Source organism: Dictyostelium purpureum (genome assembly GCF_000190715.1).
Source record: "Dictyostelium purpureum unplaced genomic scaffold DICPUscaffold_114, whole genome shotgun sequence".
In the NCBI taxonomy this organism is placed as follows: Eukaryota; Evosea; class Eumycetozoa; order Dictyosteliales; family Dictyosteliaceae; genus Dictyostelium; species Dictyostelium purpureum.
The window spans coordinates 1-26,387 of NW_003519451.1; the positions used below are offsets into that span (position 1 = coordinate 1).

Here is a 26,387-nt window from a genome sequence, read left to right on the forward strand (position 1 = left end):
CTTTTTTTCTTTAGATTATAATATAAACTATAATTATTATTAATATTTAAAATAAAGCATTTAGAAGTAATAGAAATGGATCAAAATCAAATCATAGAGCAAGAGTTGGAACCTATAGCTACGATTTCATATATAAAGCATTTGTTTATAAAAAGATATAGGTTAATGAAGATATTTAATTTAGTGCAAGCTGTATTAGTATTAATAATTGTTGCAATGATTATAATAAGAGATCATTGGAAATTGGTAATTAATTATTTATAACTTATTTATATATACATTTATATTAATATAGTTTTTTATAGTATTATATTATAATAGCGATTGCTGGGATATTCGAATTTATAACAACTGCAGTAATATTTCAAATATTAATTATATCCATGTGGCCAATACTATTTAATTTAGATAAAACAAGTTTCTCAAAGTATAATTTATTGGGAAAAGATATTATTGCAGTAACAAAATCAGATGAAAAAAATAAATGTAGTTATATTTTAAGTAAAGATATTTTAGCGAGACCCACACACTCATTATCAATACCGATCGAAATGCAAGATAGTACCCCAATATCCACAATACCAGTGGAAAATGATATCATTGTAAACAATGATAGTATTCATGTTATACTATCAAATATAAATATTTCAATTAAATCTAATAGTATTTTACCTTCTGTAAGATTTTTATAAATTATTTGATGATAAAATTAATTTTTTAAAAAAGTATTCATATTAATATAATATTTTTTATTAGATTGTTGAAGAGTATAAAAAAAAGGTTTTGGTGAACTTGTACAAATATGAAACATTTAACAGTGAAGTCAGTATTAATAATAGCGGGTCATCATTTATTTATTATGTAGGCGATAGCAATAAATTAAAAAAAATAAAAAAGATTTTTATTTCAATTTTATCAGTATTATTCTTCTTTTCGTCATTACACTATAAATCCATCCATAGTAATTTAAAATTTAAAAATGTAATATATTATAAAACAATAGATGTCGATAAAGAAGCATTAATAAAAGAAATGAAAAAGGACCATGAACTTTCCAATATAGTAAATCCAGCAATAGAAAATAGTTGTAATGAATCTTTTAAAGAAATTTTAAACAATATCAATAATGATAATAATAATAATAATAAAGTCCAAAATGATATAATAGATAAAAATGAAGATAAAAGTAATAATATTTGTGGTGGAGATATCGAATTAAATGTTATAAATGATAGTGCATCAAATATAACAATTCCTGTAGAAGTTGTAATTGTTTAATAAAATAAATTATTAAAAAAAAAAAGTTATTATAAATAAATAAATAAATAAAATAAAAAAAACATTATCTGTTATTTAAATTATATTTGGTATATTGTGATTTTTATTGTGATGATTTTATATTGATATATTAATAACCCAACATATCTTCGATACCATCTTCATCTTCATCTGGAAAATCTGATTTTAAATCTTGAGGTTCTAAATCCTCGCCATATTGAATGGAGTTATCAATATGTTGTAATAAAACATTTAAACTTTCTTGATCGGTTATATCCAATGGTAAAAAACCTACTAAACTAAAATCTTCAAGCTGTTTGAAATATAATTTAAAAGATTAATAAATGTTTTTTATTTTCTTAAAATTTTTTTTTTTTTTTTTTTTTTTTTTTTTTTTGAACATACCAATGAACCTATTGGTTTATTCATTTTATGATACCTATTATGAGTTTCTAAATTTAATTCCTCTACTAAATTATGAACTTCTAAATCTAAAAACCTTAAAATAAATAATGAACAATTAGTATTATGAAAAGAAATAAAATTCATAAATAAATAAATAAATAATTACTTTTCAATTTCTCTATATTGATCTGAACTTTTTAAAACATCCACTTTGGTTAAAACATTAATATGAGGTATTTCTAAACGGACCATTGCAGAGAGACACATAAGAGCGCCACTAATAAATTTACAGTTATCTAAAATGAATTGAGAATCTACTAAAAATACAGCACATACTCTATAACCCAATTGTTGTAAATGATCTACCAATGATCTCATTACTGGAATATGACTGTATAACTCTATTTGACCTGGACAATCTATTATTAAATAATCATCTTCATAATCGCCCAATTCTTCTGATAACCAATCCATATTCTCTATTAGATATTCCATTGCATATACTAAACCTCCATTTGGACCATACTGTAATTCATCCATAACTTCGTCTACTGTAACTAAATTTTTGATATCGATTGAAACTGGATATTCAAATACCTCTGCTGCTGGATCTAAATTTACAACATGTACTGATCTCTTAATTTCTTCGCAATATTTTCTCATTGTATCGCAATATGTAGACTGTAGTTTTTAATATGTTAGTATATATGACAATATTGCGTAATAAGCTGTATATATGTATATTACTTTTCCACTACCTGCTGGACCCATAACTAATTGTGCATGTTTACCCATATTGTTATTTTATGTGTATATATATTTATATTAAAAGATGTCTCGTTTTGTTTAAAAAAAAAATGAAAAAAAAATTAAAAAAAATAAATTTAAAAATTAAAAATTAAAAAAAAATAATAAAAAATAATAAAAAAAAAATTAAAATTAAAAAATAAAAAAAAAAAACGAATAAAGCAATTTTATTTGATTTGTTTCCAATTAATTAATATAATTAATTATTTTAGTTATTGTTTTTTATTCTTTTGAAAATTATTAAACTGATGATATTTATGGTTGAGTCGTCTTGAATTGTCAATAAGGATTTATCCAAAAAGTCCAGTGGTTTAAATTCGTATTCGAAACCATATTTTTTTGCAGTCTCTAAAAGATAGGCATCGGTCTGCGATGCTCTTGACTGATAACAAATTATGAACCTTGAGTTGTCGTTTTGCTTTAATAGTTGTGATACGGTGATGAACAATGGTTCGATGCCAATTCTCCAATAAACAATATCGGAGCCCATAATAACGTCATATCCATTCGAGTCGCTGGTGCTAACTAAACAATTCTCTATATCGGTTTTATCACCCCAATCTAATTTCATACACTTGCATCCATATCCATCTTGAGTGGATTCAATACAATTTCTATCCAATAGTTCCAACACGATTTCATTGTTGTCTGTAAGTGTAATATCGTTACATCCCAATTTTGCTAAAAATAACCCACAAACACCCACACCCGATCCCACCTCTAAAACTTTTTTATCTTTATATTCCTCTATATTCTTTATAATAAATTGTGATAAAACCTGTGCTGATATCCAAATAGTTTGACCAGTTAAATCAAAGTCAGCTAAAAATAAAAATATAAAAAAATAAAAAAAATAAAAAAATGAAAAATAAAAAAAATGCAATAAATAATTAGTATTTTTCTCTTCAAGACCACCAGTATTTTTTTTTTTTTTTTATATTTTTATATATACACACTTGATGCGGAATCTAATGTATTTAATTTAATTGAAACACCAAAATAGTCTATGGTCTTTTGCACATATGACTTATTAAGAAATAAATCTCCAACGTCTACATCATCATTTTCCATAATTTAATATTTTATAATATATTTCTCTGAAAAATAATAAATAATTTAGTTGAAATTATATTTCTATAATTTTATCCAAAGTTTTACTAAAAAAATAGAAAAATATTTTTTTTTTTTTTTAATTTTTTTAAATTTTTTTTTATTTTTATTTTTATAAAATTTAAAATAAAATTATTTTTTAAATAATAAAAAAAAAATATTTCATTTTTAAATAATTATTAAAAAATATAAAATCATCACACATATAAATAATGACTACCCAAGGTAAATAAATAAATATAAATAACTACAGATAAATACAAATAAATAAAATATTAATTTTTTTTTTTTTTTTTTTTTTTTTTTTTTTATATTTATTAAATTAAATAGAACTTAAATTTAAATGGAATATTAATAATTTAATTGATAAAACCAGATTTTCAAAAGAAGAAGAAAAACCAATTGAGTTATCAAATGGTGATTTAACAGCAACTAGAAAAGAAAGAGTTAGAGGGGATGATCCCCCCCCAGTCAGAATTTTAGCAGATAATTATATTTCATTCGATAATAATCAAACCTCAGTAGAATGGACAGTTCAAGTTGGTTTCACTCATGGATTTATTGAAGTTGGTATCACTGATCCATCATCAAATAAAACTTATTTATTCAAAGGATTTAAAAATGAAGCTCAAGAGGAGGATGGTCAAAATTTGAAATCATTCCAATTTGGTGAAACTTTTACAACTGGTGATAAAATTAAAATCGTTTTAGAGTTAACCGCCTCAAAAACTTTGGCTTTACATTTATATAAAAATAACAGCTTATTAGGTACACCATTCGAAACTCAATTTAATGAAAATAGTAAATATTATCCATTTGTTGGTTTAAATGATAATGGAGATCAAATTACAATTGTTGTTTAAATAATACATAGTTATAATAATAATAATAATAATAATAGAAATAAAAAAAGTATAAATATATAAATTTAAATAGTTAAAATATAATAATAAATAGTTTTCAATATATTGGAATAAAAATCTTACAAAATATATGTAAATAAATAATATTTTAAAAAAAAAAAAAAAATTCTCACCTAAAAGATCAATAATCGTGTATTTTTATTTATAATAGAGGATATTTTTTGTAATTGTTTTGTTATTAGATATTAGTTTAATTATATATATAAATATTTTTGTAGTTTTTTTATTTAACACATATCTATTTTCATTTTTTGGTAAATCTAAATTTTTAAAAGATTAACACAACCACTTTTTTTTATTAATACATTTTAATTAAATTATTTTTTAGATATCTTTATAACTTTTTAAAGTTAAAACAAGTTTAACAATAAATAATAGTTAAGTGGATATATTAAATAATTAAATAATTAAATAATTAAATAATTAAATAATTAAAAAAAAAAAACTATTTAATATTTTTTTAATTTAATATTAACAATATATGTTACCTTTAAAAAATGATTACTATTATATGTATAATAATAGTTATAACTATTTATATAGTCAGAAGTCAGGTAATTTCTTTTTTTTTTAAACATTAGTTTTTATTTTAAATACTAATTTTTTTTATTTACTTTATTTAAATCAGTTAATATTTAATCCAGATAAACATGAAAAAAGTATAAAGGGTCCAAAACCATTACCATTATTAGGAAACTTACATCAAGCAGGTGGAGATTTACCAATTAATGTTTTTACAAATTTATCACTAAAGTTTAATCATATTTATCGTATGTGGATGGGTGATATGTACACAGTGGTAATTAGTGATCCTAAAATTTTAAGAGAAGTATTTGTAGATAATTTTGAAAATTTTAAAGATAGACCACTAAGTGCTAAAATTCAATTTGGTAATAATTATCATGGTACATCAATGGGATGTGGGGCATATTGGGACAATAATAGAGATGTGGTATCTCGGGCATTAAGAAAATCAAACAATAAAGAAATCTATGACTTTGTGAATATTAAAGTTGCAGATTATCTAAGTATGATTGAAGAAAAGTTTATAGATTCAGATAATATAGATAAAAAAACAAAAGAGAAATTCATCATTTTAAATAAACCTAGATTCTACTACCAAAGATACACAATTTCAATCATGTACAAATTTATCTTTAATGAGAATTTAAGCTTTTCAGATGACGAAGAGAATGTAAAACAACTAAAGGAAATATTAATCAAAATCAAAGATATCTTTAAAATATTTTCAAATGTGCATATTATAGATTTTATCAGAGTTTTACAGCCATTATATTTTAAATACTTAACCTACAAAAACAAAACCTTCCCAAGCTATTTCAAGTATATCTACAACAAATATCAAGATCAATTAAAGACAATGAAGTTTGATGAAAATGATGAAGTGAATAGAAAGAGTTCAAAGCATTTGTTGGAACATTTAATTTATGAATATGGTAAAGATAATCCCACAAATAGCGAAGTACAAAGTATATTGACCTCATCACTCGATTTCTTTTTAGCTGGAACAGATACAACTGCCTCCACTCTAGAATGGTTAACTTTAAAGCTCATCAATCATCAAGACATACAATGGAGAATATATAATGAAATTAAATCATTAAATAAACCAGAAATCAAAGCTCAAGATAAAATTGATACACCTCTTTTAAACAGTTTCATTAAAGAAACCTCAAGACTATTCCCAGGTGTTCCATTTGGTTTACCTCATACCGCAACTGATGATATAATCATTGATAATCAATATTTCTTTCCAAAAGGTGCTCAAATATTAATAAACTTTAGAGGTATTGCTTATAATGAAAGTTTATTTAAAGATGCAAAAACATTCAACCCAGAAAGATTTATAAATAATAAAAAAGAAAATGAATTCTATATGCCTTTTGGTAAGTATACTTACATTAATGTTTTAGTATATTAATAATTATTTAAAACTAACACACTTTACATTACACTATAGGTTTGGGTCCAAGAAATTGTCCAGGTCAATTACTTTCCCAAGAAGAAATATATTGTTTAATTTCAAATTTAATTTTAAATTATAGGTTTGAATCAGTTGATGGTAAACCATTACCAGAAATAGAAAAGCTATCTTTAACTTTAAATCCAAAAGGTTTTAAAAGAATTAAAATGGTTAAAAGAAATAATTAATAAAATATATTAACCCTTGGCCCTTAAATTGTTAGAATGAGATCCTTTTTTTTTTTTAAAAAATTGAAAAAGTGGTTTTTTTATTATTTATAAAATTTTGCATTCCATACTTCAGGGGTTAAAAATTAATAAGATTTTTTGTTTTTATTTAAAAAATATGGCTTTCCCATCCTCATAAATTTTTTTTTTTTTTTTAGATTTTATTTTTTTAAATTAATTTAAAAAAATAAATTTAATTAATTTTTTTTTTTTTTTGGATCATTTTTAAATTTATTACAAAGATGAATTTATTATTTATTTTTATATCTTTAATAATATTTTTTATAATTTATTATTATTATAAGGTAATTATATTTTTTTTTAAAATGATAAATTAAATTTGTGTTTACTAATTTTTTTTTTGATGGTCAATTAAAGTTTTTCAATTATGATAATCATAAATTAAAATTAAAAGGTCCTTTTCCATTACCAATTTTAGGTAATTTACATCAATTTGGAACCAAATCGCCTCAATTAAAATTAACTGAATATTCTCAACAGTATAAACATATATTCAGAATGTGGATGGGTGATAAATATTCAGTAATTGTTAGTGATCCTAAATTAATTAGAGAAATGTTAATCGAAAATTTTTCAGCTTTTAAAGATAGACCCTTCTCTGCAAAGTTAGCATTTGGTAATAACTATCATGGTACTACTACAGGAAACGGTGACTATTGGGATAGAAACAGAGATATCGTATCAAGAGCATTAAGAAAGTCATCAAATAAAACACTCTATGACTTTTTAAACCAAAAAGTATCAGAGTTTATGACAATGGTCGACAACAGATTTAAAGAATTCAATACATCTGGTGCAGATGAAAATGAATATATAATTTTAGAAAAACCAAGATTCCTTATTCAAAGATACACAATTTCTATCATGTACAAGTTTATCTTCAATGAAGATATCAAGTTTTCAAACGAAAATGAAGAAGATTCTAAAGAGTTAAAATTCTTTTTTAGAACAATTAAAGAAATTTTCAAGGTATTTTCAGCATCAACTTTAATTGACTTTATCAGTGTATTGCAGCCATTATATTTTCAATATTTAAAAAAAACAGATACTTTATTCCCAAAGATTTTCAGTTTTATTAACAGCAAGTATCAGCAACATTTAAGTGAAATGTCATTCGAAGGAAATGAAGTTAAAAGCAAGCCAAAGGATTTATTAGAATCACTCATCTATGAGTATGGCAAGGACAAACCAACCGAAAGCGATGTACAAAGTATCTTAACAACTTGCTTAGATTTCTTTTTAGCTGGAACTGAAACAAGCTCTACCGCAATCGAATGGATTTTATTAAATTTAATCAATCGTCCTGAATACCAAAGTAAAATTTATAGCGAACTTAAAAATCTCGATAAACAAACCATCAAAGTTCAAGATAAATTAGAAACACCATTACTAGTTGCATTCATCAAAGAAACATTAAGAATTCACCCAGTAGCACCATTTGGTTTACCACATGAATGCACTCGAAATGTAGTTATTGATAATAAGTATTTTATTCCAATGGGTTCACAGCTGCTTATAAATTTCAAAGGAATAGCATACAATGAAAACTGCTTTAAATACTCAAAAAGCTTTTACCCCGAAAGATTTATTGATTCAAAAATTGAAAATGATTCATTTTTAATATTTGGTAAATATTTATATTTTTTAATTTTTTTAAAATATTAAAATATTAACTTCTATTTCTTATAACTTTTATTTAGGAATTGGCCAAAGAAATTGTGTTGGAAATCAAATTGCTTTAGATGAAATTTATTTATTAATTTCAAATTTAATTTTAAAATATAGATTCGAATCTATCGATGGTAAAAAAATTCAAGAAATTGAAAAGTTATCTTTGACATTATATCCAAAAAAATTTAATATTAAAATTATTAAAAGGTCAAATTAATAAAATAAAAGGTTTATTGTTTTAAAAGAAATAAAGAGTAATAAAAAAATTTTATTTTTAAAATCTAAATTTTTTATTTTTATTTTTAATTTTATTTGTTTTTTTTTTTTTTTTTAGTTTTCTATATTGTTTTAATTAAATAAAACAATATATAAAAACAATGATGATAATATTAAAACAATATTAATTGGGATAAGTGATGATTCAGATGAGGATCCATCTTTTGAACTATCTGCTGAACCTTCTTTTTTACATTCAAAAGTTAATTTGGTTGTTGGTAAAGTTAATTCAGTGGTTAAATATGAAATTGTGAGATCGTCAAGATTTGTACCTTCTTTGACATCAAAGTCGGCTACATAGTTTGGTTTGGTTGCGTCTGTTTGGGTAATTTTAATTGCATTTGTGGTTGTATCAATGCTTGCTGATTTAATTGAAAGATCTGTTGGGGTTGCAACTTGGTCGAGGGTGAACTCGATACTAACTTGACTACATAAACCTTTAGTGGCTACAGCAAAATCATTGGTTGTTGTTAATGTAGTAACTTTGGTTGGTGCTTCACCGGTTGGGGTTTCTCCTTCAGTGCAAGTAAAGTCAATAGTAGTAATAGGGGTTACAGTGGTTTTCTCTTGATAAATAAATGATAAATCTTTAAGAGTACTACCAGCTAAAACATTGATTGTGTATTGATAAACTGGTTTGTCCATTGAATCTTGACGAACAGAAATTGAGCCTGCAGTTGCACCTGATGGTTCTCCTGAATATTTTGGAACAAGATCAATACTATCTGGTTTAATCTCACTAAGGAGTTTGTCAAGAGTTACTGTAACAACAATACCTTCACAATATGGTTTCTTTTGGTCATCAACAGTGGTTGGATCTGCAGCATCAGTAGCTTTGTTTACAGAAATTGCGGTAATCTTTGGAGCAGTATCATCAGTTGAAGCTGAACATTTTAAAGCTGGAACGGTTACACCAGTATCTAAACTTAGAGTAGTGGTAGCAATTTTAAATGTGGCTCCAGTAATTGAACTGTCTTCGTCCAAAACAATACCTGTTACAGTATATTTTGTTCCAGTTGTATCTGTAGTATCTGCTACTACAGTTGTTGCACTATCAGAGGAAACACCTGCAAATGTTACTTCAGGGGTTGCTGATGGTTTTTCTGATAATGTAAAACTGGCAGTAATACCTGAACATTTTCCACTAGTTGGGGTAGCTGTTGTTGCCGGTGTTGTTGTTAAAGCTGTTACCTTTATTGCACTATCATCAGCAATATTTACATTTACTATAATTTTTTTAAAAAATTAGTATTTTTTTTTTTTTTTTTTTTTTTTTAATTTTTATTTAATTTTTTTTTTTTTTATTAAACTTACAAAATGAAAATAAAGCCAATAATACCAAAACCAAATATTTATATTTTATTGTATTCATATTATATTATTTTATTTTAAATTTAAATTATTTTTTTTTTTTTTTATAATTCTATAAAACACAAATTAAAACTAAATTAACTATATCATTAAATATATTTAACTCTAGTAAACAAACAAGGAATAATTAGAAATACTTTAAAAAAAAAAAAATTTAATTTAATTTATAAAAAAAAAAAAAAAAAAAAATAATTTAAATTTAATTTTATAAAAAATAAATTATTTTATTAAAATCTTTTTTATTTTCTTTTTTTAGAAATATAATTAAAATTTAATTAAAAAAATTATTTAAAAATTTAAATAAATAAAAATTATCAAATCCATAGCTATTAAAAAGGAAAGTTGTTTTTAAATATATTAACGATATATTAAAAAAATAAGAAAAACAATTTTAGTAAAAATAAAAAAAAAAAAATTAATTTTAAATAAATTAATCTAAATTATAAAATAAAAAAAATGATACCTTATTTCTATTTTAATTTTAATCACGCGAAAGTTATTTTTTTTTTTTAAATAATTTTTTTTTTTATGGGTTAAAATTTTTTCATTGTCAGAAAGTCTCAATTATAAGTTTGCCACAATCGCACTATATGATTTGAGTATTCTTTTTATATTTTAATAATAACATACTAAAATAATTAAAATTTAACAAATATTTAATTTTAACCAGTGATGTGTATTCCATGACAATCCTTAGAATCGATATTTAAACATATCAATTTTTTTTTGGATTTAATTTAAACTTTTTAAATATTCCTCTTCACTACTTTCTTCTAAAAAATAAAATGCTTTTACATTTAATAAAAATGAAATTTGATCAAAAGGAAAATGATGAATTAAAACAAAAACTTTTAGATTTAGAAAAAAAATTGTGTAAATTAGAACCATTAATCAACAAATTACTGAATAACAAAAAGAAAAGTCACTCTCAGTGTTTGGATATTTGATTTTTTTAGGTCAATGTTACCACAGTGGATGAAAAAACTGAAAATTTTTTTTTTTTTTTTACATATAAATTTTTTGGTAATTTGGTTTTTTGGGTTTTTTTTAATTTTTTTAATTTTTTTTTATATGTAATAATTTTTTTTTTTAACTATTTAATTAATAATTCATTGTCCTCGATGTTATTATTTCTAATTTCTGGAATAACAAATAATTAAAAATGCACCTATACACTATATCATAATATTTTGATAATATTTCAAAATAAAAAGTTCCTTAATGTTTAGAATTATATCTTAAAGAATTGCTTTTCATTATCAATTGGTATTCTAATTTGTTTTTCCGAGCCATCTACGACCACTGTGGTTGCACTCATATGATTTTAATGGTACATGAATTCTATTTTATTGCTATTATCAAGTCTATTATTAAAATAACTTTTAAAAATATCTTTTGCCAAAGGTGAAACAATGTCTTAAAATTCTTGGAGTATCTACAGTTTTTTTTCAATAATTTTTTTATAATTATTCATTGTAACCTATTTGATTATTTCTAATCACTAAACTATAACTGTACATACCATTAATTCATATTATCTATATGAAAATTCCTTATTAATTTAACAGTTTTATTAAATTTTTAAGAAAAATAAAATATTTTTAAATCTAGATAATTTAAAAATATTATTATATATTATTGTTTTTTTAATGGTTTGAAATAACAAATTAGCAACCAATTAATAAAGATATTAGAAATTTATTTTATAGTTGTAAATAAAGTAAATCAGCTTTAACCTTATTGGTTTTTTGTTGTCCAAAAAGTGGAAAGGTATTGCAGATTGGCTTTCCTTCAGGTGTTTGTAAAATGATATTGTGTTATTGAAGTAGGTGGTAAAAATACGATATTAAACAACAAAATAAAATTCAAAATGTATTTTCAAAAATTAAAAGATTTTCGACAAGCAATATTTTAAGATATAAATTTAAACAGGAAATTCCTTAGATAATGTTTTAAAAAGATATCATACAATATAATGTAAAGTTGTATTTTTTGTTAATTGTTATTTAGGGATTAGAAATAATAACATTGATGTTACAATGAATAATAATATTAAAAAAAAAATTTAATATACAAAAAAAATTAAAAAAAAACCCAAAATAACCAATTTAGCACCTTGTTGTATAATAATGAATTTGTGTGTTGTCTGATTATTGAAGCCATTTTGCTAGATTAATTATCAAATGTTTACTTTGTTCGGTCATAGTTTGAGTATACATCTTATCATATCACTATTAATCGATTTGAAATACTCTGATAATGGCCAAACATTTTAATTATACATTAAACCCAAATACAAGAGATGCAACATCCATTCCAATAATGAAGTTTAAAGACTGCATTAATACACTTCCGTTACCAGTAGCTGAAAAGAAATTCTTGAGAGTAATGATACCCAGACTCGCAATTACAGGTACTGTACTCGCTCTTGAAAGTTGTCTCAAAAAATTCAAAACCCCAAACTAATTATTAATTTTCTTTAAAATCTTTTAAAGATTTTACCCTCTGCTTATTCCCTGTTTAATACATATATTTTTACATACCTTAAATCTTATATTATGTTACTCTTTTTTTATTATTAAATAAAATAATCGGTCATGATTAATATTTTCCATACCAAATAGTCTTTCAAAACTCACATTTGGTGGTGGTTTTAACCAAGTAGTTCCACCTGGCACTTATTGTTTTCAAGTAATATATAGACCAGAAATTTCAAAATATGAAAATCAAGTAAATCAAAATAATCAATATTTACATCAACATATCAATGAACCAGGATATCAAAATGAAATAAACTTTTGAACAAAATCATAATACTGAACAAGGAAGCCATGAAAATAATCAAGAAAATCAAAATATAGAACAAGATTTAATGTATCAATGCAGGCCATAAAGATTTCAATCGTTGTGTATTTTATTACGACGATGGTACATTAATTGCTATGATGATAATACCATTAGAATCTCCAGTGGTGAAACTAGCCCCTTAATGAGAGTTTTCCCACAAGAACATAACGATAAGGTTGCTCAATTAATCTGGAGAGGCAACCAGCTCGTTATAGTTGGTAGAGATAAAAAGATTATTATGTGGGATGCTTAAATAATACTAAATAAACTTTTTTGCTATTATTGAAACTAAAAAATATTATTTCTTTCTTCTTTATAAAACCTTTGTTAATTTTCTTTAAATCTTTATATCTATATATTAACCTCTATATCTCAATAAACTATTATATTTATTTTAAAGAAAACAAGGGCAGAGAAGTTATTTCATATCGAAAATTAGATAAATGGATGCACAAAAAAGACCTAATAACATTTGCCAATAGAGATAGTTGCATCGAATTTCAAAAAAACTTTCTTGTAGATGCACTTAACAAAAACTGTAATTGGCAACCATTGACTTTTCAAAAGGATGATATTTCTACAAATAATCTGTCAAACCTCAGGTTATCCATCATTTTGAAAGCTTATAGAAAAAAGCTTAAAAGAAATGTGTCATCTCAAAGGTTTCAAATAAAATCACCAAAAGTATAGAATTGGTCAGTACTATATATTAGGAGAAGTAGATAATATTAGTATTTGCTTATAATCAATGCTAGCTGATAAATCAATGGGTTTCCACCAATACCACAGATTCATTGATTTAGTAAGAGTATCGGCTGCAAGGGGTTCATTACCAATATTCAAAATAATAACACACAATTGGAGATTTATTATTATCTTAATTATAATTCTTTTTTTTTTTTATAACAATGATTTATAAATAAAAAAATCGAATGATTTAAAAAAAATAATATTATCTACAAAACTATATAAAATATAATTTAAACACTTATAAACACAAATAATTATTCTCTACAAAACTATTTATAAATCATCAAATATAAATAAAAAATAATATATTTACAAAAATAAATTAATAGATGAGAAAAAATGAAATTTTGGATTTTGATTTTTAAAAATTTGGATTTTTATATTAAAGATAAATTGTGAATTTTTTTTATTTTTTTTTGAATTTTTTTTATATTTTACAAGATATTAATTTCATATTTTTTTATTTATTTTATTTATTTTATATTGACAATGGATGGGCTGCTATCATCTCTAATTAACTTTCAAGTAAATGAAGAGTTAAAAAACAGTAGTAATATTAGTGATAGGTAAGTACAATACAATACAATACAATACAATACAATACAATACAATACATTACAATACAATACAATACAATACAATAAATATAATATAATAGTCGATTAATTAAAAGCATATTAATTGGTGTTTTCTCTTTTTAACTATTCATTATAGATTATTATATATTGTTTGGAATAATATATTTTTAAGAAATGAAATTCATAAACATATTTTAAAGTTTATTGAACATAATGTTGTAGAATTAAATAGATCAAGTTATGACCAGTTAAAAGATAAATCATATATAACATCACTTGAATGGCATGGTGATACACTACCAGATAAAAATGAATTTCCACCATTTTTGACAGATTTATATTTGTGCACTTTTAATAAAATGTTAACTCCAACAACTTTACCAAATACAATTACTACACTCACGTTTGGTAATTATTTTAACCAAGTAATTCTACCCAGCACATTACCAAATAGTCTTACAACACTTACATTCGGTGATGCTTTTAACCAAGTAATTCTACCCGGCACATTACCAAATAATCTCACAACACTCACATTCGGTTATCGTTTTAACCAAGTAGTTCTATCAGGCTCATTACCAAATAATATCACAACACTCACATTCGGTGAGTGTTTTAACCAAGTAGTTCCACCTGGCACATTACCAAATAGTCTTACAACACTCACATTCGGTGGTTATTTTAACCAAGTAGTTCTACCTGGCTCATTGCCAAATAGTCTTACAACACTCACATTCGGTTATGATTTTAACCAAGTAATTCTTCCCGGCTCATTACCAAATAGTCTCACTACACTCAGATTCGGTCGTGATTTTAACCAAGAAGTTCTACCTGGCTCATTACCAAATAGTCTCACAACACTCACATTCGGTGATGATTTTAACCAAGTAGTTCCACCTGGGACATTACCAAATAATCTCACAACACTCACATTCGGTTATTATTTTAACCAAATAGTCCCACCCGGCTCATTACCAAATAATCTCACAACACTCACATTCGGTAATGATTTTAACCAAGTATTTCTACCTGGCACATTACCAAATAGTCTTACAACACTCACATTAGGTGATGATTTTAACCAAGTAGTTCCACCTGGCACATTACCAAATAGTCTTACAACACTCACATTCGGTCGTTATTTTAACCAAGTAGTTCTACCTGGCTCATTACCAAATAGTCTTACAACACTCACATTCGGTTATGATTTTAACCAAGTAATTCTTCCCGGCTCATTACCAAATAGTCTCACTACACTCACATTCGGTCATTGTTTTAACCAAGTAGTTCTATCAGGCTCATTACCAAATAATCTCACAACACTCACATTCGGTCAATGTTTTAACCAAGTAGTTCTACCCGGCACATTACCAAATAGTCTCACAACACTCACATTCGGTTATTGTTTTAACCAAGTAGTTCTACCCGGCACATTACCAAATAGTCTTACAACACTCACATTCGGTGATGATTTTAACCAAGTATTTCTACCCTGCACATTACCAAATAGTCTTACAACACTCACATTCGGTGGTTATTTTAACCAAGTAGTTCCACCCGGCACATTACCAAATAGTCTTACAACACTCACATTCGGTGAGTTTTTTAACCAAGTAGTTCTACCCGGCACATTACCAAATAGTCTCACAACACTCACATTCGGTTTTTATTTTAACCAAGTAGTTCCACCCGGTTTTTTTAAAATTAATAAAAAATAAAGTTATCAGCCATGATTAATATTTTCCTACCAAATGGAAACTAAAATATATTATTTCTTTCCTCTTTATAAAACCTTTGTTTATTTTCTTAATCAATATTTATAAAATAATAAACTATAAATATCAAAATTTTTAAAAATCAAAATCCAAAATTTCATTTTTTTCTTATGTATTATATTTTATATTTGTAAATATTATTTTTGTTTCATGATTTATATAGAAAATTATTTGTTGTGTATCAGGTGTATTATTTTTGATTAATTAAAAAAATAAAAAAAAAAAAATAAAAAAAATAGAAAAATAATAATTTTAGAAATCAAATCTATTATTGCTTATAAAAACTTCATTTATTATTTATAAATTTTTATTTTTTAAAAATATTTTATTATTTTAAAAATTATTATCCTTTTTTTATCTTTTTTTTATTTTTCATTATCTATTTTTATCTAGGGTATGCGATTTAGTTTATTTTTTGAAAAAAAGGGGTTTCTAAGTTCAGGGTCAATTAGTTCCATTTTTAAAGTCAATTTCTAAGTTTTAGTTTTTTTTTTATTTTTCTAAGTTTTAAAAACAAAAAAAAAAGTTTTTAATTTAAAAGGTGTTTAAAAATCAATAAAAAAACAGTTAAATCATAATCAATTAATATATAGTAATGTGTGGTTGTTTCCCCCTTTTTTTTTTTTTTTTAAATTTTTTTTTAAATTTTTTTTTTTTTTTATTAATATACATAAATATGTTAAGAGGATTTTTAAATATATTTTATTACAATAAAGCAGTTATATAATTAAGCGCAATATTTAAAATTAAAAATAAATAAATTTAATATAATTTTTTTTTCTATAAATACTTCAAAATTTTTATTTATATATCAATATCAAAATTTATTAATATATATAAAAAATATAAAAAATAATTATATTTTAAAAAAATAAAAAATAAATTAATAAATAATTAATATATATATAAATTAATAAATTTAAAATTATAAAAAATAAATATATTTTAATATTAATAACTAAATATCAATGGAAGGAACAAATAAAAGACCTATTACCAGAAGAAATTCAATTTAAGATCTAGACAAAAAGCTATCAACATCCCTATTGCATTAGATATCATTTTATAAATGGTAAAGTATACATATTATTATTTAATTTATTGATTAAAAAATTATATACTAATATCTTATTTTTAATAGATGGTAAATGTTTAGCAGTAAAAAAAAATAGAGAAAAAAACAATCTTTCAAATGATACAATAAATACTCTAGATTATCACTTCTCCAAAGAGAGGGTATAGAGAAACTATGATGAACCTTTAATTCAAATGCTTATTGAAGAAAAAAAAGAAACAAATACATATATTTCAAAGTAAAAATAAATCCAAAAATACTTACAACTCCTATTAAGTAGTAACAAAAGTAACTTTAAAAAAGAAATAATAAAAGAAATGAAGAATGGCATGATTGCATTCCGAATGAAGAATAAAGTTTGTTTCAATTGTGGTCAAGATCACAACATTAATCAATGTGCTAACGAAACCTCTGTTGCTTTAGTCCCATGCACTAAAAGTAATTTCAAAAAACCCAAAACAGCTTGACTATGTGTAGAAGAAAGTTTAGATCATAGAAATGATACAATAAAATATTAGAAAGAAAATAGTATTGAATATCCAACATAATATTCAATTGTAAGAAATGTACTTTCAGTTGCTTCTTCGTCCGTTGAAATTGAAAGAACATTTTCGGGTGCTAAGTTGTTGGTTACAGACAACAGATCAAATTTGGGTTGGGAAAGAATAGAACAATGTGTGTTAATAAGGGAATGGGCAAACATTTCAAGAGTAGATATTGTCGAAAACTCTGTCATTTATAATTATTCAAATATTTCAAAAATGGTATGATTAAATAAAATTGAACAAGAATTTTAAATTTTTTTCATACAAAAAATAATGCAATTCTAAGTTTTTTTTTTTTTTTTTTAAGTTTCTAAGTTTTTAAAATGAAAAAATTAGTCAAGTGGGTGGGTGTGGGAGTGGGGGAAACTTAGAAATTTTTTTTTTTTTTGTCAAACTTAGCTAAATTTTATTCCCTATTTTTATCTTTTTTAAAAAAAAAATTAAGTCGTATTTTAAAATTAATATAATTTAATTAAATAAAAATTTATTTTAAATTTATTTTAAATTTATTTTGTTTTTAGAATTAGATTTTATTTTATTTAAAAATTTTATGATAACAACATTGACGTTTCAGTATACTATTACTGAAAATATTTTGAGAAGCTTTATAGAGCTGAAAATAATTTATACATTTTTTAATTGAATAATAGCTTAGCAAAAATGTGTGGAAATTGTAAACATTTCATGTTTAGATTCCATATCAATTGGATTGACAATAATTAATTTAAATTCCTAGATTATTTTTTCCAGACAAACTATTTACTGGATAAGGTCTACTAAATATTTTTTCACCTAATACTATTTGATGTTCTACCATATTTACTTGGCCAGAGAAAATTTGGTAGAGATTATGATTAAAATACTTATGGTGATTAAACTTTAAAATGTTGACTGTTACTAATTGAAAATTCTCTATTTATTCTAAATGCAGATAGTGTATTGGGGAGACTAAAAATTAATGGGGCTTTATCTTTGGGTTAAGATAATAATGGGTTTGGTTGTTGTAGAAAAGAAATATCTATATTTAATAATTAATATAAAACAATCTTAATAAATAATTTATATATTACTAATATATAATATTAGCAAAAAATAAAGATATTTACTTATTTTATATTGTTGGTGATGAGGGATAAAATGAATATTTTACTACTTAAAATCAATACTGGGTATATTTATTTCTAAAACCCTATAATTGGAAGATTTTGGTTCTCTTCTGGAATCGTAACGAGTAAAGTCGATGATATTGATGAGGATGGTGCTCTTGAGGAATCATAACTATATTCCTTTTCATTGTGAGATGGTGATGAGGATGGTGATGATCTAAATGATGGCGATGTAGATGGGGCACCGGTGGAATCATAACGAGATTCCTTTTCATTGTGAGATGGATATTGGATGATCTTGATGAATTTGATGCACCAGTGGAATCATAACGAGATTCCTTTTCAAAATGGGATGGGTATTTGGATCTTGATGATTTTGATGATGGCGATGTGGATGGGGCACCTGTGGAATCATAACGAGATTCCTTTTGAGAATGGGATAGGTAGTGTGATGGTGCTTTAAATGGTAGATTATATTGATTGTTTTGCCCCGTATGATTTTTAAACCAAATCTTAACATTTGAATTTGTGCGAAGAATAAAGGTGGTGATTGGTGATGATGTGATTGTTCCCTTGTATGATCATTTAGATTTGGTGCCGAGTATGGTGGTTGTGATTCAGCACAAGTTTTCTTATTATTTTGATTTTGTGGATCGGAATTATGGTGCTTTGGGTCGTAGTTTCCATCTCTGTCGGTGCCGTTATTGGTGTTGTCGTTTGAGAAATATATATGAATAATGACAAATGAAGATAACAAAAAATAAAGTGATGATTTTTTTTTAATCAAAAAGATTTTTTTTTAAAAAATAAAAGAAATTATCAAATAGTCTTACAACACTCACATTCGGTTATGGTTTAACCAAGTAGTTCCACGCGGTTTATTTAAAATTAATAAAAAATAAAGTTATCAGCCATAATGGATTTACAAAAAAGACCTAATAACATTTGCCAATAGAGATAGCTGCATCGAATTTCAAAAAAACTTCTTGTAGATGCTCTAAACAAAAACTGTAATTGGGAACTATTGACTTTTCAAAGAGATGTTATTTCTATAAATAATTTGTCTTTAAATGATCATATGCTCAGATATTTTTTTGTGAACATTCTCCCCTAACTATTGAAACAATTACTAAAACAGAAGTTTTAAATAACTTTTTCGACCCTGATAAACAAAAATTAGAAGGTTTCAAATAACTGTAATAATTTTCGATGCTATTATATATATAATATTAAAAGATAAGACATATAAATTATAAAACCTTCATACCTTAACTGTTGGCAAATAAATTAAAGACTCTTTTGAAATGTAAATTAAAAATTAAAAATTAAAAAATTAATTTAAAAAAATTTTTAAATAAATTAATTTTTTTAAATTTTTAAAAAATTAAAAATTAAAAAATTTATACAACGTTATATTATTAATAACATGTTAGAATCCGAGATATCTAACATTATTTGTTGTTCCCAAAGAATCCATTCTTTCTTTTGGGTGAAGTTACACACGTGCCAGAATCTAACATAATAAGATTTACCTTCAAATCAACTTTGGTAGCCAGTCACATTGCCTAGGATATCTCTGAAGAAATGGACAAATCTTGCAACATAAGATTTACCTCATTTGCACACAGTGTTTTTCAAAAAAATTTCTTTAATTTAAATTTAATGAATTTTTATTTATTTTTTTTTAAAACGAAATTTTGGATTTTTATTTTTATATTAAAGATAAATTGTGAATTTTTTTTTGAATTTTTTGAATTTTTTTTATATTTTACAAGATATTAATTTCATATTTTTTTATTATTTTTATTTATTTTATATTGACAATGGATGAGCTACTATCATCTCTAATTAACTTTCAAGTAAATGAAGAGTTAAAAAACAGTAGTAATATTAGTGATAGGTAAGTACAATACAATACAATACAATACAATACAATACAATACAATACAATACAATATAAATAATAGTCGATTAATTAAAAGCATATTAATTGGTGTTTTCTCTTTTTAACTATTCATTATAGATTATTATATATAGTTTGGAATAATATATTTTTAAGAAATGAAATTCATAAACATATTTTAAAGTTTATTGAACATAATGTTGTAGAATTTGATAGATCAAGTTATGACCAGTTAAAAGATAAATCATATATAACATCACTTGAATGGCATGGTGATACACTACCAGATAAAAATGAATTTCCACCATTTTTGACAGATTTATATTTGTACACTTTTAATAAAATGTTAACTCCAACAACTTTACCAAATACAATTACTACACTCACGTTTGGTAATTATTTTAACCAAGTAATTCTACCCAGCACATTACCAAATAGTCTTACAACACTTACATTCGGTGATGCTTTTAACCAAGTAATTCTACCCAGCACATTACCAAATAATCTCACAACACTCACATTCGGTTATCGTTTTAACCAAGTAGTTCTATCAGGCTCATTACCAAATAATCTCACAACACTCATATTCGGTGAGTGTTTTAACCAAGTAGTTCTACCCTGCACATTACCAAATAGTCTTACAACACTCACATTCGGCGATGATTTTAACCAAGCAGTTCTACCCGACACATTACCAAATAATCTCACAACACTCACATTCGGTCGTGATTTTAAACAAGTAGTTCCACCTGGCTCATTACCAAATAGTCTCACAACACTCACATTCGGTAAAGATTTTAACCAAGTAGTTCCACCCGGCTCATTACCAAATAGTCTTACAACACTCACATTCGGTTATTATTTTAACCAAGTTGTTCTACCTGGCACATTACCAAATAATCTCACAACACTCACATTCGGTTATGATTTTAACCAAGTAGTTCCACCCGGCACATTACCAAATAGTCTCACAGCACTCACATTCGGTCGTAGTTTTAACCAAGTAGTTCTACCCGGCTCATTACCAAATAGTCTCACAACACTCACACTCGGTGATGCTTTTAACCAAGTAGTTCCACCCGGCATATTACCAAATAGTCTCACAACACTCACATTCGGTTTTTATTTTAATCAAGTAATTCTACCCTACACATTACCAAATAGTCTCACAACACTCACATTCGGTGGTTATTTTAACCAAGAAGTTCTACCTGGCTCATTACCATATAGTCTCACAACACTCACATTCGGTGATGATTTTAACCAAGTAGTTCCACCTGGGACATTACCAAATAATCTCACAACACTCACATTCGGTTATTATTTTAACCAAATAGTCCCACCCGGCTCATTACCAAATAATCTCACAACACTCACATTCAGTAATTATTTTAACCAAGTATTTCTACCTGGCACATTACCAAATAGTCTTACAACACTCACATTCGGTGATGATTTTAACCAAGTAGTTCCACCCGGCACATTACCAAATAGTCTTACAACACTCACATTCGGTTATGATTTTAACCAAGTAATTCTTCCCGGCTCATTACCAAATAGTCTCACAACACTCACATTCGGTGATCATTTTAACCAAGTAATTCTACCCGGCACATTACCAAATAGTCTCACATCACTCACATTCGGTAGTGATTTTAACCAAATTGTTCTACCCGGCACATTACCAAATAGTCTTACAACACTCACATTAAGTTATGATTTTGACCAAGTAGTTCCACCCGGTTTTTTTAAAATTAATTATATATAAAGTAATCAGTTATGGTTAATATTTTCCTACCAAATGGAAACTAAAATATATTATTTCTTTCCTCTTTATAAAACCTTTGTTTATTTTCTTAATCAATATTGATTAAATTGTTGCACAGATGGATATATTTTTTATTTAAATCTTTTCTAAAAATAAATCTTTAATATTTTTTTCATTAGCTAAAATACAAAAAAAAAATTGGGAAAAAAAAAATTATAAAATTAAAAAAAGATTATTAATAATAATTTGTATTTTTTCGATTTATTATTTTCTTTAAATATAAAAAAAGATTATTATTATTTTATATTGTATAAATGGGCAGTAGAAAAAAAAGAGATAATTGCAATACAGATTTATATAATAATAATAATAAAGATAATTAATTTTCTTAAAGTATTTACTCGATAATTACAATAATGCAGATTCAATCGTTAGAGATAAAATAAAAAGCAGAAATTATATAATCAGAAACTTTAAAGAAATTCAGTATATTATCAGCAAAATCACCAAAAATACAAAAGAGAATAGAGAGCTATATAGACAGTTGTTTACAACATTCCCTTGCTATTGCAAAGATATTGATAATCAGTTTGGCTCTACTCCATACTGGCTTCAATTTATATTCGGTATGAACAATACACCAGCATTTATTCAATATATTCAAGTTTTCAAATTAGGACAAAAAGATATTACAAAACAATTTAAATCTTATGTTTCTGAAAAGAAGTTATCCGAATGGCGATCGATCAACTATTATAAAATATACAAAATGCAGCTGTATTTAAAATCTATAGGCATAACCATTGATTTCTTATCTATCTATGATGTTATTAAAAATTTTCAATATTCATATAAGTTCAAAAGCCTAATTAAACTATACAAAATGACTATCAAACAAGCAGCTCCACAAAAAGAAAAGTATCTCTTTATGGTTAAATATTTATCAGTTCAACTAGAATCTAATCAATTATATGAAATAGTTTTAAATTCTACATTTGATTACTTTTTAGCGATAATAATCTAAATTGGCCTTATGTCAACCTCAGGTTATCCATCATTTTGAAGGCTTATTGAAAAAAGCTTCAAAGAAATGTTTCATCCCAAAGGTTTCAAATAAAATCACCAAAAGTATAGAATTTTTAAAGAATTTAGAAAGAGCATTAATGAATCCAGAAATATATTATTTTGAACAAAATGAACTCACTCCATTTAATTTAAACTCATTCGACGATCATTTAAACTATGGACTAAAAAAAGGAAAACAGGATTTGGTTATCTCAATTATGGAATGGATTATTTTATATTTAACAAAATCAGACATTAGTTCAATTATAAAAAATACATACACTGACAGAATTTATAAATTCATCTCAGGTTAAAGATATTTCCAAAAATGAAATTACAAATAATGCATTGTCCGATTTATCTATCAAAACAGTAACAAATCCTTCAAACAACAGAAATTAAACAATTAAAATTAGAATGGAATGGGAACATACAGATGTTTTGTTTCAATTATCAAAGAAACACCCTAACTTGGTCAGTACTATATTTGAAGAAGAAGATAATATTAGTATTTATTTATTATCAAAGATAGCTGATAAATCAATGGGTTTCCCAGATTCATTGATTTAGTAAGAGAATTAGTTGCAAAGGGGTTCATTACCAATATTCAAAACAACTATATTATAAAATAAATCAAATCTAATGAAAAAAGAATTAGAAAATGATTCATTATACTCTGTTAAAGAATTAAAAAAATTTGTAGAGATCTCAATAGAATTTGGTAATCAAGAATTAACACACTTTTTATTACAACATTCCAACTTTTCTTTTAATGACATCTAATCTAGATTTAAATTTTGTTTATTTGCCGTGTATGTTGAAAACTTTTTTTTTTTTTAAATTAATCATTTTAAAGTAATTTCAACATTTTACCGTGAAAATTTAGAATATTGGAACAAAATTACTCAGTGTATTGATTGATCTACGGTTTTGACAAAAAAAAATTTAAAATGAATAAAAAAAAAAATTAAAAGAAGGGCACAAAAGAAAAAAAAAATATTGGGTGTTTGTTTTTATTGCTCCAAAATTAAAAAAAAAAAAAAAAAAAAAAACTAAAAAAAAAAAAATTTAAACAGGAAATTCCTTTGATAATGTTTTAAATAGATATCATACAATATAATGTAAGTTGTATTTTTCGTTAATTGTTATTTAGGGGTTAGAAATAATAACATTGATGTTACAATGAATAATAATATTAAAATTATTAAAAAAAAAATTTAATATGTAAAAAAAAATTTAAAAAAAACCCCAAAATAACCTATTTATTCAAAAATTTTAAAAAAATAATGGGGGAAAAAAAAAAAAAAAAAGTTTTTTTCAGTTTTTTTTTTTTTTTTTTTTTTTTTCATTTTGGAGGAATTCATTAATTTCATATTTTTTTATTTATTTTATATTGACAATGGATGGGCTGCTATCATCTCTAATTAACTTTCAAGTAAATGAAGAGTTAAAAAACAGTAGTAATATTAGTGATAGGTAAGTACAATACAATACAATACAATACAATACAATACAATACAATACAATACAATATAAATAATAGTCGATTAATTAAAAGCATATTAATTGGTGTTTTCTCTTTTTAACTATTCATTATAGATTATTATATATAGTTTGGAATAATATATTTTTAAGAAATGAAATTCATAAACATATTTTAAAGTTTATTGAACATAATGTTGTAGAATTAAATAGATCAAGTTATGACCAGTTTAAAGATAAATCATATATAACATCACTTGAATGGCATGGTGATACACTACCAGATAAAAATGAATTTCCACCATTTTTGATAAATTTATATTTGCGCACTTTTAATAAAATGTTAACTCCAACAACTTTACCAAATACAATTACTACACTCACATTTGGTGATGATTTTAACCAAGTAGTTAAACCCTACACATTACCAAATAGTCTTACAACACTCTCATTCGGTCGTGATTTTAACCAAGTAGTTCCACCTGGGACATTACCAAATAATCTCACAACACTCACATTCGGTCATCATTTTAACCAAGTAGTTCAACCCGGCACTTTACCAAATAATCTCACAACACTCAAATTAGGTGGTTATTTTAACCAAGTAGTTCCACCCAGCTCATTACCAAATAGTCTTACAACACTCACATTTGGTCGTGATTTTAACCAAATAATTCTTCCCGGCACATTACCAAATAGTCTCACAACACTCAGATTCGGTCGTGATTTTAACCAAGTAATTCTACCCGAAACATTACCAAATACAATTACCACACTCACATTTGGTGATGATTTTAACCAAGTGGTTCCACCGGGAACATTACCAAATAATCTCACAACACTCACATTCGGTTATTATTTTGACCAAGCAGTTCAACCCGGCACATTACCAAATAGTCTTACAACACTCACATTCGGTCATTATTTTAACCAAGTAGTTCAACCCGGCACATTACCAAATAATCTCACAACACTCACATTCGGTTATGATTTTAACCAAGTAGTTCAACCCGGCACATTACCAAATAGTCTTACAACACTCACATTCGGTGGTGATTTTAACCAAGTAGTTCTACCCGGCGCATTATCAAATAGTCTCACAACACTCAAATTCGGTCGTTATTTTAACCAAGTAGTTCTACCCAACACATTACCAAATAGTCTCACAACACTCACATTCGGTCATAATTTTAACCAAGTAATTCTACCTGGCACATTACCAAATAATCTTACAACACTCACATTTGGTTATCGTTTTAACCAAGTAATTCTACCTGGCATATTACCAAATAATCTTACAACACTCACATTCAGTAATAATTTTAACCAAGTAGTTCCACCTGGCTCATTATCAAATAGTCTCACAACACTCACATTTGGTTATGATTTTAACCAAGTAGTTCTACCCAACACATTACCA

The 26,387-nt window shown here is 24.9% G+C and overlaps 10 protein-coding genes across 10 annotated transcripts; 6 read left to right on the forward strand and 4 right to left on the reverse strand.

Annotated features, from left to right (window-relative positions):
* Nucleotides 1-57: 57 nt before the first annotated feature.
* On the forward strand, nt 58-1,278 carry DICPUDRAFT_78692 (uncharacterized protein; the record flags this gene model as incomplete). Its single annotated transcript, XM_003287793.1, has 4 exons — nt 58-246; nt 306-677; nt 757-961; nt 1,004-1,278. Coding segments are annotated over 4 exons (1,041 nt in total), but the record flags the coding sequence as incomplete, so codon positions are not given.
* A 130-nt stretch (nt 1,279-1,408) lies between these two features.
* On the reverse strand, nt 1,409-2,478 carry DICPUDRAFT_33147 (uncharacterized protein; the record flags this gene model as incomplete). Its single annotated transcript, XM_003287811.1, has 4 exons — nt 1,409-1,591; nt 1,684-1,777; nt 1,850-2,364; nt 2,431-2,478. The coding sequence occupies 4 exons, from the start codon at nt 2,476-2,478 to the stop codon at nt 1,409-1,411; spliced, it is 840 nt and encodes a 279-aa protein (XP_003287859.1).
* A 220-nt stretch (nt 2,479-2,698) lies between these two features.
* On the reverse strand, nt 2,699-3,561 carry DICPUDRAFT_87776 (uncharacterized protein; the record flags this gene model as incomplete). The annotated part of the gene is made up of 2 exons (XM_003287812.1): nt 2,699-3,312; nt 3,447-3,561. 2 exons carry the CDS (start codon nt 3,559-3,561, stop codon nt 2,699-2,701), a joined length of 729 nt encoding a protein of 242 aa, XP_003287860.1.
* Nucleotides 3,562-3,812: 251 nt separating this feature from the next.
* DICPUDRAFT_94502 (uncharacterized protein) lies at nt 3,813-4,544 on the forward strand (the record flags this gene model as incomplete). The annotated part of the gene is made up of 2 exons (XM_003287794.1): nt 3,813-3,825; nt 3,931-4,544. 2 exons carry the CDS (start codon nt 3,813-3,815, stop codon nt 4,461-4,463), a joined length of 546 nt encoding a protein of 181 aa, XP_003287842.1. The 3' UTR covers nt 4,464-4,544.
* Nucleotides 4,545-6,976: 2,432 nt separating this feature from the next.
* On the forward strand, nt 6,977-8,643 carry DICPUDRAFT_87778 (uncharacterized protein; the record flags this gene model as incomplete). Its single annotated transcript, XM_003287795.1, has 3 exons — nt 6,977-7,039; nt 7,113-8,382; nt 8,456-8,643. 3 exons carry the CDS (start codon nt 6,977-6,979, stop codon nt 8,641-8,643), a joined length of 1,521 nt encoding a protein of 506 aa, XP_003287843.1.
* A 59-nt stretch (nt 8,644-8,702) lies between these two features.
* DICPUDRAFT_97839 (uncharacterized protein) lies at nt 8,703-10,182 on the reverse strand. Its single transcript, XM_003287813.1, has 2 exons — nt 10,017-10,182; nt 8,703-9,928 (listed from the first exon to the last, which is right to left on the reverse strand). The coding sequence occupies exons 1-2, from the start codon at nt 10,072-10,074 to the stop codon at nt 8,775-8,777; spliced, it is 1,212 nt and encodes a 403-aa protein (XP_003287861.1). The 5' UTR covers nt 10,075-10,182; the 3' UTR covers nt 8,703-8,774.
* Nucleotides 10,183-12,332: 2,150 nt separating this feature from the next.
* On the forward strand, nt 12,333-12,539 carry DICPUDRAFT_152021 (uncharacterized protein; the record flags this gene model as incomplete). Its single annotated transcript, XM_003287796.1, has 1 exon — nt 12,333-12,539. The coding sequence occupies one exon, from the start codon at nt 12,333-12,335 to the stop codon at nt 12,537-12,539; it is 207 nt and encodes a 68-aa protein (XP_003287844.1).
* A 2,251-nt stretch (nt 12,540-14,790) lies between these two features.
* On the forward strand, nt 14,791-15,645 carry DICPUDRAFT_18650 (uncharacterized protein; the record flags this gene model as incomplete). Its single annotated transcript, XM_003287797.1, has 1 exon — nt 14,791-15,645. A coding segment is annotated over one exon (855 nt), but the record flags the coding sequence as incomplete, so codon positions are not given.
* A 1,967-nt stretch (nt 15,646-17,612) lies between these two features.
* On the reverse strand, nt 17,613-17,834 carry DICPUDRAFT_152024 (uncharacterized protein; the record flags this gene model as incomplete). The annotated part of the gene is made up of 1 exon (XM_003287814.1): nt 17,613-17,834. One exon carries the CDS (start codon nt 17,832-17,834, stop codon nt 17,613-17,615), a length of 222 nt encoding a protein of 73 aa, XP_003287862.1.
* Nucleotides 17,835-21,394: 3,560 nt separating this feature from the next.
* DICPUDRAFT_16622 (uncharacterized protein) lies at nt 21,395-26,276 on the forward strand (the record flags this gene model as incomplete). Its single annotated transcript, XM_003287798.1, has 2 exons — nt 21,395-22,343; nt 25,705-26,276. Coding segments are annotated over 2 exons (1,521 nt in total), but the record flags the coding sequence as incomplete, so codon positions are not given.
* Nucleotides 26,277-26,387: the final 111 nt, after the last annotated feature.

What these genes read in the sequence shown, in the direction of transcription:
- DICPUDRAFT_97839 (XM_003287813.1), bottom strand. Translation starts at nt 10,074, where the DNA reads ATGAATACAATAAAATATAAATATTTGGTTTTGGTATTATTGGCTTTA. An exon ending in ATTGGCTTTATTTTCATTTT is followed by an intron (nt 9,929 to 10,016) that starts GTAAGTTTAATA and finishes AAAAAATTATAG; the next exon opens with TAAATGTAAATATTGCTGAT.